At 39.5% G+C, this 22,314-nt stretch overlaps 1 protein-coding gene across 2 annotated transcripts in view; it reads right to left on the bottom strand.

Annotated features, from left to right (window-relative positions):
- Nucleotides 1-22,314, bottom strand: part of LAMA2 (laminin subunit alpha 2) — a 519,987-nt gene that overhangs the window by 43,371 nt on the left and 454,302 nt on the right. For both annotated transcript variants that reach the window (XM_080664727.1, XM_080664728.1), the window contains 5 exons: nucleotides 20,998-21,157; nucleotides 17,513-17,637; nucleotides 10,235-10,397; nucleotides 9,436-9,580; nucleotides 1,693-1,831 (listed from right to left, as the gene is read on the bottom strand). In XM_080664727.1, the coding sequence (XP_080520853.1) occupies nucleotides 1,693-1,831; nucleotides 9,436-9,580; nucleotides 10,235-10,397; nucleotides 17,513-17,637; nucleotides 20,998-21,157 (732 nt within the window). The remainder of the gene's footprint in view (nucleotides 1-1,692; nucleotides 1,832-9,435; nucleotides 9,581-10,234; nucleotides 10,398-17,512; nucleotides 17,638-20,997; nucleotides 21,158-22,314) is intronic.

Here is a 22,314-nt window from a genome sequence, read left to right as displayed (position 1 = left end):
ACCCATGCACTTGAGGAAGTCATGCATAAATGTAAAGTTTACCTTGCTTTCATACTAGGTCAAAGGAAAGAGAAAAAAAAAAACACAATTTACTTATAATGGCATTTTCATTTAGTAAAATAAACTTTAATCATAAATCTTTCTTAAAAGCATCTCACAGGGATCTTCAAAGGAAAGGAATTTAAAAACTATCAGAACAGAAAACAGACTTATGCCCTTGACCAGAGTGTAATTAGAATCCAAAGATGACCATTTCCCATACTATTCTCTTAGAAAATTTATATTTTGAAATATGAATTTTTAAAGTATGCAATTTTATGAGTAGAAAAATGCACAAATGTTGCTATGCTATAGGGGATGCTCAACAAACAATTTGTTGAATGACTAATAACTATGACACTATTCAAATACATTTGCTCTGCAAGGATTTTTCTGACTAGACACGAAAACCTTATAATGTAGATGTCTGAGGAACCAGTTTATTTGCACCACAAAGCTTATCAAGTTATACTGTTGAAAGACTGGTAATTATACAGTTGCCTGGTCTGTGAGTTTAGATACAGGGAAAAGTGTAAGCCTTGGTCTGCATGCTAGCTATCATAAAATGAGACTGAATTTCCATTGCCCATTTGTACAATATGTAAATAATTGACCACCATACATTTCAGTTATTCTTAGATCTTTCCAACTGTAACATGTCTTTGTAGAATAGTAAAACCTAAACAGGACTGTTTAACCATTAAAAATGAACTAAACAAAGCAACACAACAATTAGAAACATGCTTGTCTGTATTGAACTCTAAGGTTTAACCACACCAATTCATCCCATTTTCTTTTTAAAAAAATAAATAATTCTTTATTGTTGAAAGTATCACATATGCTCCCCTTTCCCCCCATTGACCCCCTCCAACCTGTCACCCCCCACCGCCTCAGGCCTTCAGCACCCTATTGTCTGTGTCCATGAGTTACACATATAAGGTCTTTTGTTGATTAATTCATCCCATTTTAATTAAATTCATTTAACATTTATTAAGCACCAATTACTCCATAATATTTATTTCTTATAAGATGTTTTTATAACAAGCAGTAAATTAATTAAATACCACATGAAATATTTTCTAACTTTTTAGTTACTTGTATTTATTTTTTGAACTTAGTAAATTATGAGATCATTATATCTTCCCATCCTGCAATCTAAAAATTATGTGAAATTAAAAAAAAAAGTTGGGCATGAGCATGAGAATAACTAATATAGCTTTAGCATTAGACACATGGGAAAGCTCCCATACCCATTATTATGCTAATGCTTAGCAATAAGATAGGTGACACTCCCAGCATCCTGAAACAGAGTAATTTTCAGAACACTAAGCAATGTCAGTGTGCCATTATCTGCAGGGAATGTGCAAGGAGAACAATCACAAGATCTACATTCAACTGTAATTTCCACCTTTAATTACTTCTATAATTCTTTTCATAGGGAAACAGTGATTCCCATCCATCTCTTTAACTAAGATATCAAATTAATCCTTTGGTTTCTAAATCCTGGTGTTGTTCTAACATGCAGCATGATTAGCCCTTCCTGCAGCTAAGGTTCTATGACATTCCTGTTGTAATTAAACTTCAGAACTTGAGTGAGCATGGTGGCTACTTAATTAAAACGTAATCCTTAGCTCTGCAGATACACTAAATTACCTCAAGTTTCTCAATGTTGGCAGACCACCAAAATAGATTTTGTCATCTGCTTTCAAATCAAGACCAAAGTTGTTTCCAGAAGATGAAGTTGCTATGTTCTCCTCCTGGTTAGTATCTATATCTATAATTGATATGTTGGCTGTAAAAGAGAGAAAAGTTTAACATTTTAGTTGAGCCTTACCAACCACATCTTTATATATCATCACTGTTACTTCAAGATAGATTTACTTTGATTCTCAAATTAACATTGACTTTCTCAAACATTTGTACTTTATACAACTATTGAATAATTGCAGAAACAAAAACATCAATAAAATACATTATTAAGCTATTCACAGAGTGTGAAAATAATATCCTGAGCACAAATGAAGGCAAACCAATCAATATAAAAGACAGAAGTTTAGATAAATGATCATCAAATAAACATCTGACATAGTTTTCTGTAATACAGATAAATAGTTAGAAAATAAACTAAGATAATTAACTAATAATAGGTAAACATCTAATTAGGAGTTAGATAATTAATACACTGAATCTGTGGCTCCTTCTGTACATTTCAGTATCCACACAAGTCCCGGAGCTTCAGTTCATCCACAAAATCATGTGGACGGGATGGTTGTGTACGAAAGTAGAGAGATGGGAACATTGGTTTTTCAAGATGATGGGATCCACATTCATTGTAAATTACATATTAGATGAAGGATGCTGAGTATTGTGAGAGGGATACAGTCTTCAGGCCTTATTGCTTTTCTCTCAGGCCTTAAAAGTATTTCGAATATGATGAGCATAAGAATTCAGAAAGGAAAAAAGAGAGGCCCTTTGTTCAGCAAGTGGATGGGAACCTCTTCTCTCTTTGATTTTCTCCCTTTAGTCTGAAGAGTCAAGCAAGGCTCTTTCTGGATGATGTGGTTTCTCACCATACTATTTGCTCAGGCTCAGACTTTGCTTCACATTCTGTATTTTGGCTCCTCGATGCATACTGAGACATTAGTTCACTAACATGACAGGTTTGGCCTCCAAGTTTTTGCTGGATATACGATCTGAATTAGCAAAGGTCTGAAAATGGCTATTTGAACAAAATGGATTATAACGACATTTCTAAACATTTGTTCTTTGGAAAGCTAGTTTCTTGAATATTCCTGGTTCAAATAAATGTGATAAATACTGGATTAGGAATAATTAAACATATATCTTGGTTTTATGTCTGCCAAGTTCTTTCAACACGCTGATAAGCAAGGTAATGCTCCAACAGGGACACAGAACCAGAAGTATTTTCTACATTTATTTGACCAGGGAACATTATTATTTTCCCTCAACCCCTCATCCTTTAGAATAGTGTTCTTTGGGAAACAAAATATCAACCTCCAAATTCCATTGTAATCTGTTGTTCTTCCATTCCAAACAGAAATATATTCAATGAAACCAAACATAATTGCCTTTCAAAATGGCCAAAATAAAATATCCAAACCTAGTAAGAACTCAAATTCTCAAAGCAGAATTTTGTAAAAACATACAGACAACAACAACAAACCTTAAAAAATAACTGTCTTGTTAAAAATATTTAGCAAATTAAGATTTTAAAATTTAACTATTTTTATACACATATTCATTTCATACGCACATCTATTTTTGACCTGACTGGTGGCTAAAATAAAAAAAAAATGTTTTCAAGACTTTTCCTTACATATTCCTTTTTATTCAGCTCTGCAAAGATGTTTTCCTATGAGGCTGTTGACTAGAACATAAAAATAGCCTCTTTCTACAGACCTGGCACATATTCTAATAGTGTCTGTGAAAATGAGATTCTGCCTCTATCTCAGGCAAGCCAGTGACTGGAGGTAGTTTTTCTCCTTATCCCTGAGTGAATATATACATTTTTAGAAGACATTCTAAGAAAAACTGATTAAGGAGCAGAAATACAATTGAATTGAAACTCACTGGCCCAAGCGTTAACTCCGGTGGAGAGACATAGGATGGCATATTTTTACCGATTTAAAGGCAGGGCTGTCCTCTATCCTCCATGAGTGATAGCAATGAAATGGTTATTGCAATGAAATGCTAACACTTGCTTTTATTTCTTGCCCTATTTCTTTCCCGTACAGCATAGCTATTAACATATAATTTCAGTATTGATGAGTTCAGACATCATTTATGAGTAAGTGGGAAAATAAGGGTTTTATTAACTACTAGACACCGAGTAAAGGCTTAACCAGCATTTTACAGTCAATGCTGAGTTGTTATAAACGAGTGTTTTTACTTTGTTAATTTGTTTCTCCTCTCTCTGAGTCCAGTGGAAATTTAAATGATCCTTCTCAACCTTGTATGCATCTCAGTGCACTTGGGGGATCTGGCAAACTTCCATTGGTAGTAGACCGTGGTTCTACTAACTGTCTCTCAGAGAAGGTGGGGAATGCCTACTGAAGGAAGCATTTGAATTTTAAGGGATAGTACTTTCACCAACTAGTTGAGAGTAATTCATGTAAAATAATTAATCTGGTTACTGAACAGGAGCAATGATCCACACATCTGGAGCCTTTTTGAGTTCCTATCTCTACCCTATCCATGGGATGTGATCTCGCCAAAATCCAAGTGACCTCCCTACATCCAAACCGAATGGGGTCCTTTTGTCCTTATCTTGGTCCACATCTACACAGTATTTGATATTGTTAACATCTCCTTCTTCGTGGGACGTTTCCTCTTTCGGCTTCCACTATGCCAAACTCTCCTGCTTCTCTGCCCTTTCCAACTTCATTCTCAGTCTCCATCCCAGACCTATTTTTTGAATACTTCTGAAATGTTCATGTCTCCTAATGTGCCCCTTCATTTGGCCACTTCTTAGGTGTTACTATCAGGGGAACCTCAAATTTATATCTGCTTACTATATGATGACAACTCAAATATATATCTGAATTTGACTTTTGCCTAGAACTCCACATTCAACAGGTGAGGCACCATCATCTGTATACCTCCTCAGTACTTCAAACAAAATATATTCCAAATCAAAATGATGATCTTTTTACTCCCAAATCTGAATGATTAATTTTATTTGGTGACACTATAACCCCCATTAAATCTTCTAAATTATACTCATCCTGACTTTCTCCTCACAAATCAAAAACAGTCCTACTATTTTCCTCAAAAAAACTAAAAATTGAACTCCCACTTGAACCAGTGATCCCACTTCTGGAAATATATCCCAAGAAACTAGAAACACCAATCAGATAGGATATATGCACCCTCATGTTCATCGCAGCACAATTTACCATAGCTAAGATTTGGAAACAGCCTAAGTGCCCATCAGCAGATGAGTGGATTAAAAAACTGTGGTACATCTACACAATGGAATACTACACTACGGTAAAAAAGAAGGAATTCTTACCATTTGCAACAGCATGGATGGAACTGGAGAGCATGCTAAGCACAATAAGACAGTCAGAGAAAGATAAATATCACATGATCTCACTCATTTATGGAATATAATGAACAACATAAACTGATGAACAAAAGCAGATCCAGAGACAAGAGAAACATCGATCAGGCCATCATACCTCATAGGGAAGGTAAGGAAGGGCGAGGGTAAGGGGGAGAGATCAACCAAAGGACTTGTATGCATGCATATAAGCCTAACCAATGGACACAGACACCAGGGGGGTGAGGGCATGAGTAGGGGAGTGGTGGGGGTAATGGGGTGATAAGGACACATATGTAATACCTTAATCAATAAAAAAAAAAACAACCAAAAAAGTCCTACTAATTTCAGCTCTTAAATAACTCTAATATCTGTCCTATTTTAAAAAGTTTTACCAAAGTAGAATTGACATAATATAATTTGCCTATGTTTAAAGTGTATATATTAAAGTGTAAAACTTTTTGAGATATGCATATATATATATCCATGAAACCATCGCCACAATCAGGAGAATGAACGTATCCATCACCCCAAATGATTCTTTATGCCTCTTTGCCATCCTTCTTTCCTGTTCCTCCCTACATAACCCCACCCACAAGTAGCCTCTATCAGCTTTCTGGAACTACAGGTTAGTTTTGCATTTTCTATATAATTTTACATGAATGTACTCTTCTTTGTCTGCTTTCTTTCAGCCAGGTTATTCTGATATTCATCCATGTTATGTGCATATTAAAGTTTTATTATTTTATTGCTAAATATTATTCCATTGTGTGGGCATGCAACAATTAGTATATCCATTCACCTGTTGATGGATGTTTGAGTTGTTTTCTGATTTTTTGAGCATCACAAATACAAGTGCTATGAACATTCTGGTACAAGTCTTTATGTGACAATATGCTTTCATGTCTTGGGAAATATTTAGGAGTGGAATGCCCGGTTCATATGGTAGGTGTATATTTAGCCTTTTAAGTAATTGCCAACCTATTTTCTAATGTGGCTGCACCATTTTACATCCTCATCAGCAGTGTGTAAGAGTTCCTGCTGCTCCACATCCTTGACAGCCCTGGGTATGTCAGTCTTTTTCATTTTAGGCATTTTAATAACTGTACAGTGCTATCACATTGGGGATTTGTTTTGCATTTCCCTAGTGTCTTATCACACTGCAACTCTTATTTGAAGCCATCATTCATCTCTGGCCTGGACTATTATTGGACCTAATTGGTCACTCTGTCTCCAGTTTGATCTACTGAAAATTCCTTTTTTCTCCTTTCTCTGTTTATTTTGTTCCAGCCCCCTTTGTGGGGTCTTCCATTACTATATCGCTTCAATATTGCTGTTTGCTCCAGGGTTTTGGATCATCTTATTCTAGATATGACTGCTGTTTTTTTCCCTATTCAGCTACAACTATTTCAAACATGATGATGGTTCCTAGTGATTCATCTCTCTCCTAGAGCTCTGCTGATCCTCAGATACACACAACCAATTGCCTGCCAATTACACAGCTTCCCTAGACTGCTTAAGATTGTAAGAGTACCTTTAACACAAAATGTCCAACAGAGAACTCAGCATATCTTCTAGAAAATCTATTCTTTTTCCTGTAACCAATAGCTTGGTAAATGGTACGGACATATTCTTGTTATTTAAACAAAACAAAACAAACAAAAATGGAATCATTCTTGATATATATATTTTTTAACTTAGCCTTCACATTGAGTATATCACACAGCTCCTCAATTTCAAAATGCTTAACATCTTTCAACTCCATTTTTCCCTCTCCATTCTCATGGTTTTATTCTCCTGATTCTTCACCCATTTGATTGCAGCAGCAGCTGAACTTGTCACAAATCTACCTGTTGAGTTGCTGCTAAAGAAACTATTAAAGCACATATCTGATGGTGTGATGGTATGAATACCCTTGTTAAAACAGTAGTTCCCTGTAGCTTTTAGGATAAACTTGAAACTCATTAGCTTATTTCATAAGGCCCTTAATGAACCAGCTGTGTATCTCTCTTGCCCCATCTGATAATTTTATGTCCACAATCACCTTGTTAGCCTGTGGATTTACTTACATTTACTAAAGCATTTCCCAAACTGTGCTCAGTAGGATAGTAGTGTAGGAATGGAAGGATTTTGGTAATCAAAGAAGTTTGGGAATTTTGGGGCCAGAGTTAAATATTCTTAACTATTGTGCAGAGCCTCTAACATGCGACCTGCTGTCTCTCTTTCATGGAGCAATGTATTCAGCAGTATTCCAGTTTCTTTAGTGCACAACCAGTTTTTATCCAAACTGGGGAGTCCCTCCAGGGCTTCACATTTCAAAGAAAAGCAGTTGGAAAATGATATATCATGTATTATGCTCTGTGAGGCACTCCCTACTTTTACTTCTCTGAAATGTCAAAGGTGCTTTTTATCTAGCAAGCTCCTCAATTCAGGGAGCTGACCTCTCTGTTGGACTTAAATGTCTCTCTCTTCTGAGATTCCTCACCTGCCTATCTCTACACAGCTATTAGCTTTCTGTCTTCTAACCATTGATCTGCTTGTCTATCACCCCATTAGACTACAAGCTCTCTGAAGTTAAGAACCTGTCATAGACTTCATTTAGTTGCTGCATAGTACTTAGGAGATGCTTGGCAGGTATTTGTTAAATGCAGGAATGAAGGATGATGCAATGTTAAACCTAAATTTCCATGAAATGTCACATGGAAATTGGCATGGTCAAAATTAATTAGGGCTAATTATATAAACAGAAGTATCACAGTTTCATTTGCAGACATTGGTCCTGCTATAGTACACAGAATTGGGGAAATTATACTTAAGTAACAATAGCACCACACTAAGACCTAATAGACTTGGATTTCTGTCTTGGTTGTGAGATCATATATATACATACTAGAGGCCCGGTGCACGAAATTCATGCAGGGGGGTCCCCTCAGCCCAGCCTGCACCCTCTCCAATCCAGGACCCCTGGGGGATGTCGGGCAGTCTGACATCCCTCTCACAGTCTGGGACCGCTGGCTCCTAATCACTCACCTGCCTGCCTACCTAGTCGCCCCTAACTGCACACCCCCCCCCCCCACCACCCTGATAGCCCGTCACTGCCTCTGCATGCTGGCTTGATCGCCCCTAACTGCCCCCCCTGCTGGCCTGGTCACCCCTAACTGCCCCCCCCCCCCCCCCGCTGCCAGATAGGTTTCCCCCAACTGCCCTCTCCCTGCCAGCCTGGTCGCTCCTAACTACTCCCCCCACTGGCCTAGTCACCCCTTACTGCCCCCCCAGCCGACCTGGTTGCCTTCAACTTCCCCCCTCTGCTGGCCTGATCGCCCCTAACTGCCCCTCCTGCTGACCTGGTTGCCCCCAAATGCCTGCCCCCGCCAGCCTAGTCACCCCTCACTGCCCCCCATGCCAGACTAATTGCCCTCAACTCCCCCCCCCCCCGCTGGCCTGGCCACCCCCAACTGCACCCCCTGCTGCCTGGTCACTCCCAACTGCCCCCTCTGCTGGCCTGGTCGCCCCTCACAGCCTGCTGTTCAGTCGTTTGGTCACCCATCACTAACCCCCCTGCTGGCCTTGTCGCCCCATGCAGCCTGCTTGTTCAGTCGTTTGGTCATCCCACACTAACCTCCCTGCTGGCCTGGTCGCCCCATGCAGCCTGCTTGTTCAGTTGTTTGGTCATCCCTCACTAACCTCCCTGCTGGCCTGGTCACCCCATGCAGCCTGCTTGTGAGGGTGTGATGGTCAATTTGCATATCACCTCTTTATTATATAGGATTTGTGATGTTTGAATCTATGTTTCCTTTTCTATAACACCAGAAAAAAAATACCTGCTGATATGAACAAATTAAATAAACTTTGTGAATGTGTTTTTAAAATGTCTTGGAACCACAAAAACATTACATCATTCTTAATAATTTATTTTCACACACAAATTGTTGGCATTTTTAAAAAGCAAAGAAGCAGTAGCTATGCTCTAACAACCCCTAGAAATTCTACCTGTGGGCCATTCTAAAGCAAAATCTTGGCAAAATAGGAAGAAAAGAAAATCACACAACCTTTTAAAACCTACTGCAGGATATAATTTTACAATCGTAAGACAGCTTTATTCTTTCAAATTAAGCTCTCAGTTTCAAAAGAAAATGACAGAGAACCATTTAGTTCTTCAATCAGTCCTGTCTAACCTAAACCACAATAATATAAGCCAAAGAAATGACTATCAATTTTTCACAGAATTGGTGAGTACCTAAAATTACAGACAGGGTCTTCCTCATGATTAGGCCCACGAGAGCTTTGGAGAACATGATTAAGGCTCACAGTGCACTATTACTATAGAAACTCACCTTGTTTTTGGATTCTTGAGAGGGTGAATGATTTCCATTTTCCATCATTATGGTTTTGATTGCTGACAACGGAAGCCATTCCTGAACCCAGATCGTAGCTGACTTTTATGTGCCCGTCAGTAAGCTCTACACTCATGAAATCTTTCTATTAATAGAGTGAAAATATGACAGTGATTAGATACACAGAGAAATATGTGGTAGTCACTTTCTTTGTGGGGTTGATAATAGGGTTTTATGGCTAAATTACTGAAGGTATTGGTCTATAATTGAACTCCATTTTGAAAATAGAATTGATGTTACCATTTTTCGAATATTTGTGGCTGTGATGTTATGGTGTAAGTGGTCACAACCAAATTATTGGGATATATCCTTTTATGACAGGAGTATAAAGTGGGTTCCTTTAAAAACATATTAAGCAAACTAAAAGGTATGTATGTTCTCTGAAAGAATTTACTAAGAAATATTGACCTGGAAAAAATATAACTTAGGTCTCTAGAAGACTAAGGAAGAAGTTTTTCTGATTCATAATTCCATACTGGGTAATATTTACTGGGTGCTTCTCTTAAGGGATTATATGGGGAGTTATATTAAAAATAAATAATAATTAAATTATACTTATAATTAAAGTTATCAATAAAAATAAATAAGCGCACCACTTACTCTTGGCTATCACACAGCCATCACAGACTCCTTTGAACAATAATTGATAATTTAACAATAATTAATGATTGTATTGGAATACTAGGGAAAAGAAACAAGACATTTTCAGTCATGGAAGATAAGCTGTGTATATCTTTACCAGGTCTTTTGTGGCAAGGTACATCAGGAGAGAACTTGAAGAAAATGTCCTGAACTTGAACATGACCGTGGAGATGTTGGGGTACCAGCGAATGGGTCGGCTGACCATTGCATAGCCTTCTCCGTCAAACTGAATAGTACCCTCACTATCTTCTACCTGAGGACTAAAGAAAGAGAGTTCACATGAATCAGAAACTGTCTACTTGGTTCATCAGTATTCAATATGTCAAACTGTCTTCTGAGACTCAATTGTAACCTGTCAAAGGCAGGAACCATATCAAATATACGGTTATCTTTTATACTTCCATATATCTCCATCTCCATCTCCACTGCCATCATCTTAGACCAAGTAGCCACCATCACTTACCTAGACTTCAATAAGTATTTAGTAACTAGGCCTGATGTTTTAAATGCTTTATGTTTTGTTAAAGTACTTAGTGGATGATTGTATTGGTATTTAAGTGTGTCAGTGGTGTGAACTAGTGATGTTTTTGGATGGGCTAAGAATGCATTATTACATTTCTAACATATATAACATAACAAGAAGGGGGTTGGATGATATGGGTGAAGGTGGTCAAACAGTACAAACTTAGAGTTGTAAGAAAAAACAATAACAGAATGGAATATAGGTCCCTGCTTTCTGAATAGGATTTTCTGGGACAGATCACATGTAGGCTGTGTTGTGGGCCCAGTACTCCTGAACTTGGTGTCCTCAGCTGCGTGAGTATACTTTGCATTCAGCTGCCTTTACTTGGTGGTGCAGATATTAACATAGGGGGAAGAACTGTGTATGAACCTATGTGACTTCTACCCCTTTACGAAATCATTTTCCCATTTGCCAATCCTGTATGGGTGAATTCACATTTATGAAGCAAGTGATATAGTAGAACAGATTTTACTCACTCTTTTCTACAAACACATTGTCTTTCCAGCCTTCCCACTTTGCTCTCACTCATCCCTGGGACTAAAATGCTCTTCACAGTCCATCTGCCATCTCTTCTCTTGGACTCTTATTCTATGTCAAGGCCCATGTCAAATGTCACCTCCTTCCTGAAGCAGATCTTGGTGCTCTTAATACTACAATTATTAATATCATATGAATAACTGTAGTATACTCAGAGTGCATTCTTTAAAAGGAATATTTATTATGTTTCATATTTTGACTATTTTAGTATTTCTCTTTTCCTTTCTTCTTGGCTATAAATTTCTTGATGGCTAGAACTGTGCTGTGTTCATCTTACTCTCAGGAAGTTATAAGTGTAAATCTCTGTAACCTGAAAAAAAACCCTGCTTATATATGTAGAAGCACTATTATATTTGTATTAATTCACCTAATACTTTGTATACTGAAGGCAAGGAAATCTTTGCAGAATTGACAATTAGTGATGTTATCTTGATACATGATATGCACTGCTGAATAGACATTTAAATGCTTTGGATGTTTTGTTGGTAAATAGGCTTTTGAAAATCCTACTGATAAATTTACCAAAGAAATGTTTAGAGAATCTTGATGTTGATTTGTGAGTAGCAGAATATTAACATGGACTTCATTGTCTGTGTTGTATTGAAAGGAATTTATAGGCAACATTCCACATTAGATTTTATTGAAGGTTATTGACCAAACCACTTTAACTATAAATAGGTTAGGCTTTTAAACTGTCCTCAATGCCACGCTGACAATTCTTTAATGACAAGAATAAATGGGACATTGTAAGTTAAAACTTCTGGAAAGAGAATTTTGTGGGGGGTTACTTTCATCTATGAAACTCCAGAGATGCTGAGAAAAATATGTGAAGTGCACCTTGCCACATTAATGGGGGATTTGGGTCCTGGCACGTACCTCTTAAATTGAAAAAAAAAAAATGCAAACTCCTTAGCATCTATTAATTTTAGAGTTGCTGTGTGTATATATTAAGCTTCCATGTATTTAATTTAATATAATTAAAACTGTTATAGGCTCAGTTGATTAGTGGGCTCTAAGTTATTTATGCTGAGAAATCCTCCACTGCTAATTATTGTATATCCTCAATTCAGATTTATCTAAGAATATTTATTCTGTATATATGCTTTGTTTGCTTATGTACTTTAAAACGCCTACATCCTAACCTCTCCCTTATAATTGATGATGTGTTTTGTGGCAATTTCTCCTGGCTTATCTTGGCTCTTTCTTCTCCTTTCCACTTAAGCAGAATCTTTAAGGCCCCTGGGTTTCCACTTGAAATACTTACAAAACCTCATGTGTTATTTGATAAATCCTGCAGGAGCTAAAACTTGCACTAGGATTCTCTATTTTGGTAGAAACATAAGTGGCGTGAATCCAGGCTTTGTGAGGCCTGAAGCTTAATTAGCTTGAGGGAAAGCTCTCTTTAAGAAAAAAGAATTTAGGATTATAAGATGGCTACAGAGTAGGTGGAAACGGCACTCCCCTCCTCCCGGTGCCAAACTGATCTACAGCTAAATGATAGAGCAATCAACCTGAAGAGCCAATGGAAGGACAGCTGAACATGAATATTATAACTAACGTTTTACAGGGGAAGCCACACAGAGACGGGTGAGAAGGATGGAGAAGCGGAGAGGGCAGGCCCCAGCACCTACGTATGGCGGCCGAGAAGCCAAGGGATAAGTCCCTGCTGCAAAAGCCCCTCCTAGGAGTGTGGGGTCTCAACCCTATGTCAAGTTCCTAACACAGAGCCCCAGAGCCAGGAAAAGGATCCTGCATAGCATCTGGCATTTGAAAATCGGGGGGACACTGTCCACCTGAAATAGGGGTGGGGGCTGCTAAAAACCCAGGTATTCTCTTAAAGGGTCAATACACAGGATCTTGCTCTCAGACGCTCACCCAAGGCTCCAGTAGAGGGAAGTTGACTCAGGGCATGTGGGAGTCATAAAGAGAAGATCTGGGTGGTGTGGCCCCAAGGAGAGATCTGGAGGGTCAGACACTGAGGTCGCTGTGCTGAGTCCCTATCCCACACCACCCTCAGTTGCAATTGCCATCTTCCTAGGGCCGAGCACTCCTATTCTTACAGCACCAGCCTGGGGAGTGCACTAACCCAAACCTCCAGCTACTGGTGACACTGCCCTGCCAACCTCAAGTCCTGCAGAAAGGTCTGTTGGCTGTACCCAAGAGGGACCTTGGTGTGTTGCTTTTCTGGTAAAGCTCTTGGCGGGCACTTTGGACAATCTGGATGACGTGGAATAGAACAGAAAGCCCAGGAATAAACCCATGCCTTTAGGTTAATTAATATTTGACAAAGGAAGCAAGACCATACAGTGGGGTAAACAGTCTATTCAATAAATGGTGTTGAGAAAATTGGGCCAATACAAGCTAAATAATGAAACTAGACCACCGTCTTACACCATACACAAGAATAAGCGCAAAATGGATTAAAGACTTAAATACAGGCCATGAAACCATAAAAATCCTAGAAGAAACATGGGCAATAAAATCTCAGGTATTTCTCATAGCAATCTTTTTTTGGATATATCTCCTTGGGAAAGGGAAACAAAAGAAAATTAAGCTATTTCAAGCTAAAAAGCTTTTGCACAGCAAAGGAAACCATCAACAATATGAAAAGACAACCCACTGAATAGGAGAACATACTTACCAATAATACATCTAATAAGGGGTTAAAACACTTTAACATCAAGAAAACAAACAACCCATTTAAAAATTGGACAAAGGTCCTGAATAGACACTTCTCCAAAACAGACATATAGATGGCCAAGAGACATATGAAAAGATTACTAATCATCAGAAAGTGTTTGTGAGGCTGTGGTAGGAATGCAGATTGGTATAGTCCAGTGGTTCTCAACCTTTCTAATGCTGCGACCCTTTAATACAGTTCCTCATGTTGTGGTGACCCCCAAGCATAAAATTATTTTCGTTGCTACTTCATAACTGTAATTTTGCTACTGTTATGAATCGTAATATAAATATCTGTGTTTTCCGATGGTTGCGACCCACAGGTTGAGAACTGCTGCTGTAGAGCCTAAGACCATCGGAAAACACAGATATTTACATTACGATTCATTAACAGTAGCAAAATTACAGTTATGAAGTAGCAACGAAAATAATTTTATGCTTGGGGGTCACCACAACATGAGGAACTGTATTAAAGGGTCGCAGCATTAGAAAGGTTGAGAACCACTGGTATAGTCATTATGGGGAGCAGTATGGAGTAACCTCAATAAATTTAAAAAAGGCACTGTTTTATGACCCAGTGATTCCACTTCTTCGAATATATCAGAAGAAACATGAATCACTAATTTGAAAGACTATATGCACCCCTATGTTCATTGAAGTGTTATTTACAATAGCCAAGATTTGGAAGCAGCCCAGGTGTCCATCAGTGGATAAGTGGATAAAAAAAGCTGTATAAATGGGGTACATTTATACAGTGGAATAATACTTGGCTGTAAAAATGAAGAAAATCTTACCTTTTTTGATAGTGTGGATGGACCTGGAGAGCATTATGCTCTAAGTGAAATAAGCCAGTCAGAGAAAGACAAGTATCATATGACTTCACTCATATGTGGAATCTAATGAACAAAATGTATTAACAAACATAATAGAAACAGATTCATGGATATAGAAGACAGACTGACAGCTGTCAGAGGGGAGGAGGGTTTGGGGCTGGGTAAAAAGGGGGAAGGGGAGAGAAACCAAGATGGCAGCATAGGTAAATACCTCAACTGCTGCCTCGCATAACAATATCAAAACTACAACTAAAAGACAAAATGGACACCATCCAGAACCACAGGAAAGCTGGCTGAGTGGAAATTCTACAACTAGAAGGAAAGAGGAAAGCACATTGAGACTCAAGGGAGCTGCAAAAGGCTGAGGTATGGAGATGCACACGTGGAGAGGACGGGCGGCTGAGTGCACTGGCGGCTGAGTGCGTGGCTGGCTTTCCCAAGTGGGAGGGAGACATAAGCTCCCGACTGCGCTGAACTCCAGTTCCGGGCGAGTTTCTGGGAACCCAGACTCATTTGGGGAGAAACTGGACTGTCTGACAGCGGGCGGAACTCGAGGGCAGCTTTCTCTCAGAGGTGCCTGCAGCAATTACCGAGGACACTGAGACCCTGGGGCCTCATAGGGCAGAGCTGATGGGAAGCCAAGGCTGTCTGCTCCACCCTGAGACTCCACCCCATCCAAGCTGAGCACAGAGGCTTTTGCAATTTTGCAAGTCTTGTCTCATAAGGGTGTCTCCATCACAGAAGTTCTCCCAGCGTAGACACAGGTGATCCTCACAGCCAACTGGCCTGGAGGTCAATTACTTCCAGTGATACCAACAACAATCAAGACTTAACTACAACAAGGCTGTGCACACAGTCCACAAAGGGGTGCACCAAAAGGGTCCACCTCAGGTAACTGGGGGAGGCTGAGCCACTGGGCCCTATAGGACACCTACCACACAAAGCTACTCTACCAACTCAGGGAAGCAGCGAAAATGCGGCGTCAAAGAAACAGATCACAAATGAAAGAAATAGAGGAAAGAAAATGACTGGATATAGAGTTCAAAACCACAGTTATAAGGTTTTTCAAGAATTTCCTAGAAAAGGCCAATAAATTTAGCAAGACCCTCAAGGATATGAAAAAGGACCAACTAGAAATGAAACATACACTGACTGAAATAAAAAAATATTACACAGAGACCTAACAGCAGACTAGAGGACCACAAGAATCAAGTCAAAGATTTGAAATACAAAGAAACAAAAAACACTCAACCAGAAAAGCAAAAAGAAAAAGGAATCCAAAAATTTGAAGATAGTGTAAGGAGCCTCTGGAACAACCTCAAGGGTACCAACATCTGAATTATGGGGGTGCCAGAAAAAGAGAGAGAGCAAGATACTGAAAACCTATTTGAAGAAATAATGACCGAAAAGTTCCCCCACCTGGTGAAAGAAATAGACTTACAAGTCCAGGAAGTGCACAGAACCCCAAACAAAAGGAATCCAAAGAGCACCATACCAAGACACATCATAATTAAAATGCCAAGAGCAAAAGACAAAGAGAGAATATTAAAAGCAGTAAGAGAAAAACAGTTAGTTACCTACAAGGGAGCACTCATACTATTGTCAGCTGATTTCTCAACAGAAACTATGCAGGCCGGATGGGAGTGGGAAGAAATATTCAAAGTGATGAATAGCAAGAACCTACAACCAAGATTACTCTACCCAGCAAAGCTATCATTCAGAATTGAAGGTCAGATAAAGAGCTTCACAGATAAGAAAAAGCTAAAGGAGTTCATCACCGCCAAACCAGTAAGTATTATATGAAATGCTGAAAGGTATTCTTTAAGAAGAGGAAGAAGAAGAAAAAGGTAAAGATAAAAATTATGAACAACAAATACATGTCTATCAACAAGTGAATCTAAAAATCAAGTGAATAAAAAATCGGATGAACAGAATAAACTGGTGAATATAATAGAATCAGGGGCATAGAAAGGGAGTGGACTGACAATTCTTGGGGGGAAAGGGGTGTGGGGAGTGCGGGAAGAGACTGGACAAAAAGTGTACACCTATGGATGAGGACAGTGGCGGGGGAGGTAAGGGCAGAGGGTGGGGTGGGAACTGGGTGGAGGGGAGCTATGGGGGGAAAAAAAGAGGAACAATTGTAATATCTGAACAATAAAGATTTATTAAATTTAAAAAAAAACCGGGGGGGGGGGGAGGGATTAAGCAAAGGAAAAAAAAGAGACACAGACAAAAGTTTGATGCTTGCCAGAGGGAAAGGGAGTGGGGGTGGGGAGATGTAGAAAAAGGCATAGAGGGATAAATGGTGGCAGAAAGAGACTTGACTTTGGGTGGTGAGTGCACGATGCAGTATACAGATGACGTGTTATAGAGTTGTACACTGGAAACCTATGTGGTTTTATTAACCAAATCCACCCCAATAAATTCAATAAAAAATAAAATAAAGAAAAAGAAAAAAACATTATAACTACACAATAGCCACAGAAATGAACAAGCACCTGACATGAAGGGAGGTTGGAGTGGAAAGAGATAATTGTCTTAATTGATTGAGGTTAAAATACATGAGTTTTGCAAATTTTACAGAAACATATGACCATGTCAAAGTACTGCTAGAACACCTCCCTGGGCCTTGCAAAGTGCCCGCACAAATTGGGGACGGGACTTGAACTTTCATTAGCATCACGGTAAGTCCATGTCTGCACATAATCACTTTGAGGTGTTCCAGCTCACCCACATGAGAACAGAATCGTGCACAATACAACAGAAGCTTCTGTGACCCTCAGGCCAGACCATCACCACTAACCTGACAGTACACCCTTTGCAGTCACCTTCTATTTCTCGGAAATTCCACAGCCCTATAGGTTTGCCGTCAAAGTATGTTTCTCCCATACAGCCAGTGAATGTAATCACGCGTACGGCATCAGCCTTCTGCAGAGAGAAATATAATGTTTGTTAGAATTTTACTAAAAATCCTCGAGTACCTGTAAGGTTTATTAGCAGCAGAATCTGGAATAGTTATTATCCATTCTTTCTGATACTCTTAGTTATGCCCATATTCATCTTTTAATCATATTGTATTTCTGGTTACTTTGTGCTTTATCAGTTTAACACCATTGGTAAATAAACACTTGAGGTGAGCTGCTTATCTTCTTTGCGATTCTATTGTCTTGTCTCTAACATGGGATAATTAGGATAATTAAATTAGATAATTTACTATGGTACCATATACAGTGACTAACACAGAGAAGGTATTTCATAAATGTTAGTGCTCTCATGCCACTAAGAAGATTTCTTCTAGAGATCATGAGAAGGGGCATATATATTACTAATAACTGCATATGAATCACCCTATGATAGTGCTGTCCCCAATTTTTCATTTCCTGGTACATCCAAGCAGGTTCCCAGGGCAGGGGAATGAAGGAAAGGGTAAATTTGTAAGAGAAGGGAATGTGTTGGCGCTGTTTGCTGGTGTACACAGCACTGGGCCTGGCATCCAGTAGGGGCTCAATAAATATTTGTGGAATGACAACCCTGGTGTCCTTCTCACATGGGAAGGTCATACATGTGGAACATAACACAGTCACAAAGAAGGGGAATGACAGGGTCCATGCTAGAGAACCTTGCTGTAATCGAAACACCTGTTTTTTTTGACAGTGACATATTACACAGAAATACTATATTCTGGTGCCTCTAACTTTAGAAACTCTTTGTCCAAACGAATCCACATTTATTTAAATAATCTGGGGCTGAGGGGAATGAATTGACATGTTTGGGTTTTAGAACAAATGTAGGAAGATGGTCACTGAATAGTTAAAATTTGTAGTGAGAATTTTAGATTAAACTCATGAACATACACGTCTTCCTATTGCTGCGAAGAAGGTGCACTGACAGGTAGAAAGAATGCTCATCAGAGCTGATGGCATTTGTGGGTCAGACAGTCCTTGGGATTCTCCGTAATCAGTCAGAGCCTCTCTTAATTTTCCAGAGGTTGATTATTCTACTTGTGGATGCTACTTGCTTTATGCTTTGCCTTCTTGCATCCTAAAAAGAACCTATATTTTTCTGCCACTGTGAGTTTTCTTCAGCATGTTGATTTAGCTACTTGTTTTCAGCTTTCAGCTCACATTCTGGTGTGGCAGTTTCCTTGAGACTCTTGGCCAAAATCATTAAGATTTTCTCTAGATTTTATTTGCCTGTTTTATTGTCCGCTGAGATTGTTCTAAGAAAGTTGTTTTGTTCCAGTGACCTCGGATAATCATAAAAATTATTTAAGGTGCAACTTAAGGTGAGACCATCATGCCTTAGGCCAGTGGTCAGCAAACTCATTAGTCAACAGAGCCAAATATCAACAGTACAACGATTGAAATTTCTTTTGAGAGCCAAAAACCGACTTCTGCGCATGGGCCATGAAGTTTCAATCGCACTGTACGTGCCCGCACGTGGTATTTAGTGGAAGAGCCACACTCAAGGGGCCAAAGAGCAGCATGTGGCTCGCGAGCCGCAGTTTGCCGACCACTGCCTTAGGCATTTGTCATAAATGGTATGCACGTAATCTCACTACTCACTGTGGCTGTGAAACACGGTGATTAAGAGTGGAGACACTTGTAAACCTGTGTTTAATCACAGCTCTGCCACTAACTGATGTCACTGAACTTCTCTCTTACTTAGATTTCTTAACTCCGAGAAGGATATTACTTACCTTTTGGGGTTGTTGTGAAAATTAAGTTAATGCATGTAAATGACTTAGAATATTACTGAGCACATAGTAAGGACTATATAAATTATAAAATTTACTAGAGGCCCAATGCATGAAATTCGTGAAGGGGCTCTGCCCTTGCAGCCACTGTGGCTTGCCTCGGCCCTCGCAGCCCCGGCTTCATCCGGAAGGACGTTCGGAAGGTCGTTTGGCTGCCCAGTCTAATTAGCATATTACACTTTTATTATTGTAGATTATTAATATGCAGGCAAAGTAGATATTCTTTTTTTTTAAAATATATTTTATTGATATTTCACAGAGAGGAAGGGAGAGGGATAGAGAGCTAGAAACATCGATGAGAGAGAAACATCGATCAGCTGCCTCCTGCACACCTCCCACTGGGGATGTGCCCGCAACCAAGGTACATGCCCTTGACCGGAATCGAACCCGGGACCTTTCAGTCCGCAGGCCGACGCTCTATCCACTGAGCCAAACCGGTTTTGGCCAAAGTAGATATTCTTATCTCCCTTTTCTAGTTGAGACATCTGAAGCCTCAAGGATTAAGTGACTTGCCTAAAGGTCATATTTTAGTAAATGGTAGAACAGAGGATCTACTCGGGACTGGCTTTCAAAATTCATGGCTTTCCTACTGCTCTGCGCTACCCTATATTTATCTTTCTGGAGAGAAGAGAAAGTTGGCACTGTGACTATATACTACTATGTACCATATATATTTATATGCCGTTCTAAGAAATGAGAATAATTTTAGTGTGCAGTTGTGGAATCAATTACAATGCTTTAGAGTCACATCTCATACACAAAGCAAATAAAACAACCTCACTCTATAAGAAAGTTGATTTCTCATAAATTCAGGGTAAAATTTTTAAAAAAGCCTGACTTTTCACATTTTCTGACTAATCTCATCCCAGGATGATTCTGTCAAGCCCAGGATTAACCATTATATTTGCTTGTGCTCTTACATCTCATCCACAGGTCGTTTTCCAGCACATAATTCCATTTAATCAGCACAAGCTTCTTTAAAATGCAGGGACTCTGCAATTTCAAATGCACAAGGACCTGCCATGGAGCAATTATGAATATTAAGTGCGTTGCTCTATAAGAATGAGGAGAAGAGCAACTTGAAAACTTTTAAAATTGGATCATGATTTGAAAGCTTATGACTCCGGTGATATTTCCCAAGGTATTCATAAATCTTTTAATTAGATGTGAGTTTGAACCTTATAGCACTTTATATTAAGAAATCACAAGTTGATTTGGAAAATAAACTGCCTTTAAAAATCACTTTGATTTTGAGGCAACTAAAACAAGAATATTCAAAAATTGATGCCACAGATTAGGGCAAAACAACAACTGTTTAAGTAAATATATACACAAATTTAAAATATTGTATTTCCTGTATTGAATATTGGAAGAAGACAATTCTTAATCAACATAAATTCTGGTTTTCAAAAATACAAATTTAGTAAAAGTGACTGAGTTTTTGCTGAGTGTTATTGTGCTTCTCCCGAAGTAATCATGTCAGGAGTTGTTCACAAAGATGTGGTAAACAGGATGGGGAAGAAACACATTACCTTCAATTTCCCAGTCAAGCCACCAACGAAGAGCATTGCATTTGCATCCACGTCTAGAATCGTGTAACCTGGAGGAGACGCTGAATGGTATGTACTGGGCACAATGCTGGCTTTGGGTCCATCCAGGGCCCTCACAGAAATGCTTCCATTTCTCCCAGTTCTTCCAGGGCACGTGTTGAAAGGAAGTGGGAGGAAAAACAGGAAATGAATTATGTATCACCTTGCTGGTAGCTTCAGATTGAAAAGGTATAAAATGTAGAGACTTGTTTTGGAATATTTGAGAGATAACTGGGTATTTAGCTTTAAAATTTCCAGGTTCATTAAATTGCAAATCAAAACCCAGAGTTTGATCTTTGCTAGATGTTTGCTGTCAGAGTCAGCCAGGACCAGTGAGAAACAGACTGTGACTCTGTGTCCATTGATATGAAGTGACACAGCAGCAATTAGCTGATGAGATTGCTATCCTATCTAATAAAAGAGTAATATGCAAATTGACCATCACTCCAACACACAAGATGGCTGCCCCCATGTGGTCAAAGATGGCTGCCCCCATGTGAACACAAGATGGCCACCACAAGATAGCCAGCAGGGAAGGGCAGTTGAGGGGGACCCAGGCCTGCAGGGGAGGGCAGTTAGCGGTGACCAGACCTGCAGAGGAGGGCAGTTAGGGGTGACCGGGCCTTCAGGGGAGGGCAGTTAGGGGTGGCCAGGCCTTCAGGGGAGGGCAGTTAGGGGCAAACAGGCTGGCAGGGGAGCAGTTAGGCATCAATCAGGCTGGCAGGGGAGTGGTTAGGGGGTGATCAGGCTGGCAGGCAGAAGCGGTTAGGGACAATCAGGAAGGCAGGCAGGCGAGCAGTTGGGTGCCAGCAGTCCTGGATTGTGAGAGGGATGTCCAACTTGCCCGTTTAGGCCTGATCCCAGTAGGATCGGGCCTAAACGGGCAGTCGGACATCCCTCGAGGGGTCCCAGATTGGGTGCAGGCTGGGCTGAGGGACAGCCGCCCCCCCCCCCACCCCGTGCACAAATTTCATGCACCGGGCCTCTAGTTGGTTAAATAAAAAGCTTTTTCCCATGCCTTTACAAAACAGTTTGCTATTTACCAACACATACTATTTCAACAAGTTTATAGTACTTCCTTTAGCATTTGGTCTAATTTAATTCCTGAATAATCCACCCTTCTGCATTATAAACTGCATCATTTCTCCTAAAATCCCTTATTATATCTTGGGCCCAGATTTGCTGAAGTAGTTTTCCTGGAACCGGCATCTTTTACTGTTTGGCATACCATCTTAATGTGTACTGTATAATATCTAGTCT

The sequence above is a fragment of the Plecotus auritus genome (genome assembly GCF_963455305.1).
Source record: "Plecotus auritus genome assembly, chromosome: 4".
Classification (NCBI taxonomy): Eukaryota; Metazoa; Chordata; class Mammalia; order Chiroptera; family Vespertilionidae; genus Plecotus; species Plecotus auritus.
Note: the sequence above shows the minus strand (reverse complement) of the source record. Positions and strands in the feature narration are given on the sequence as shown.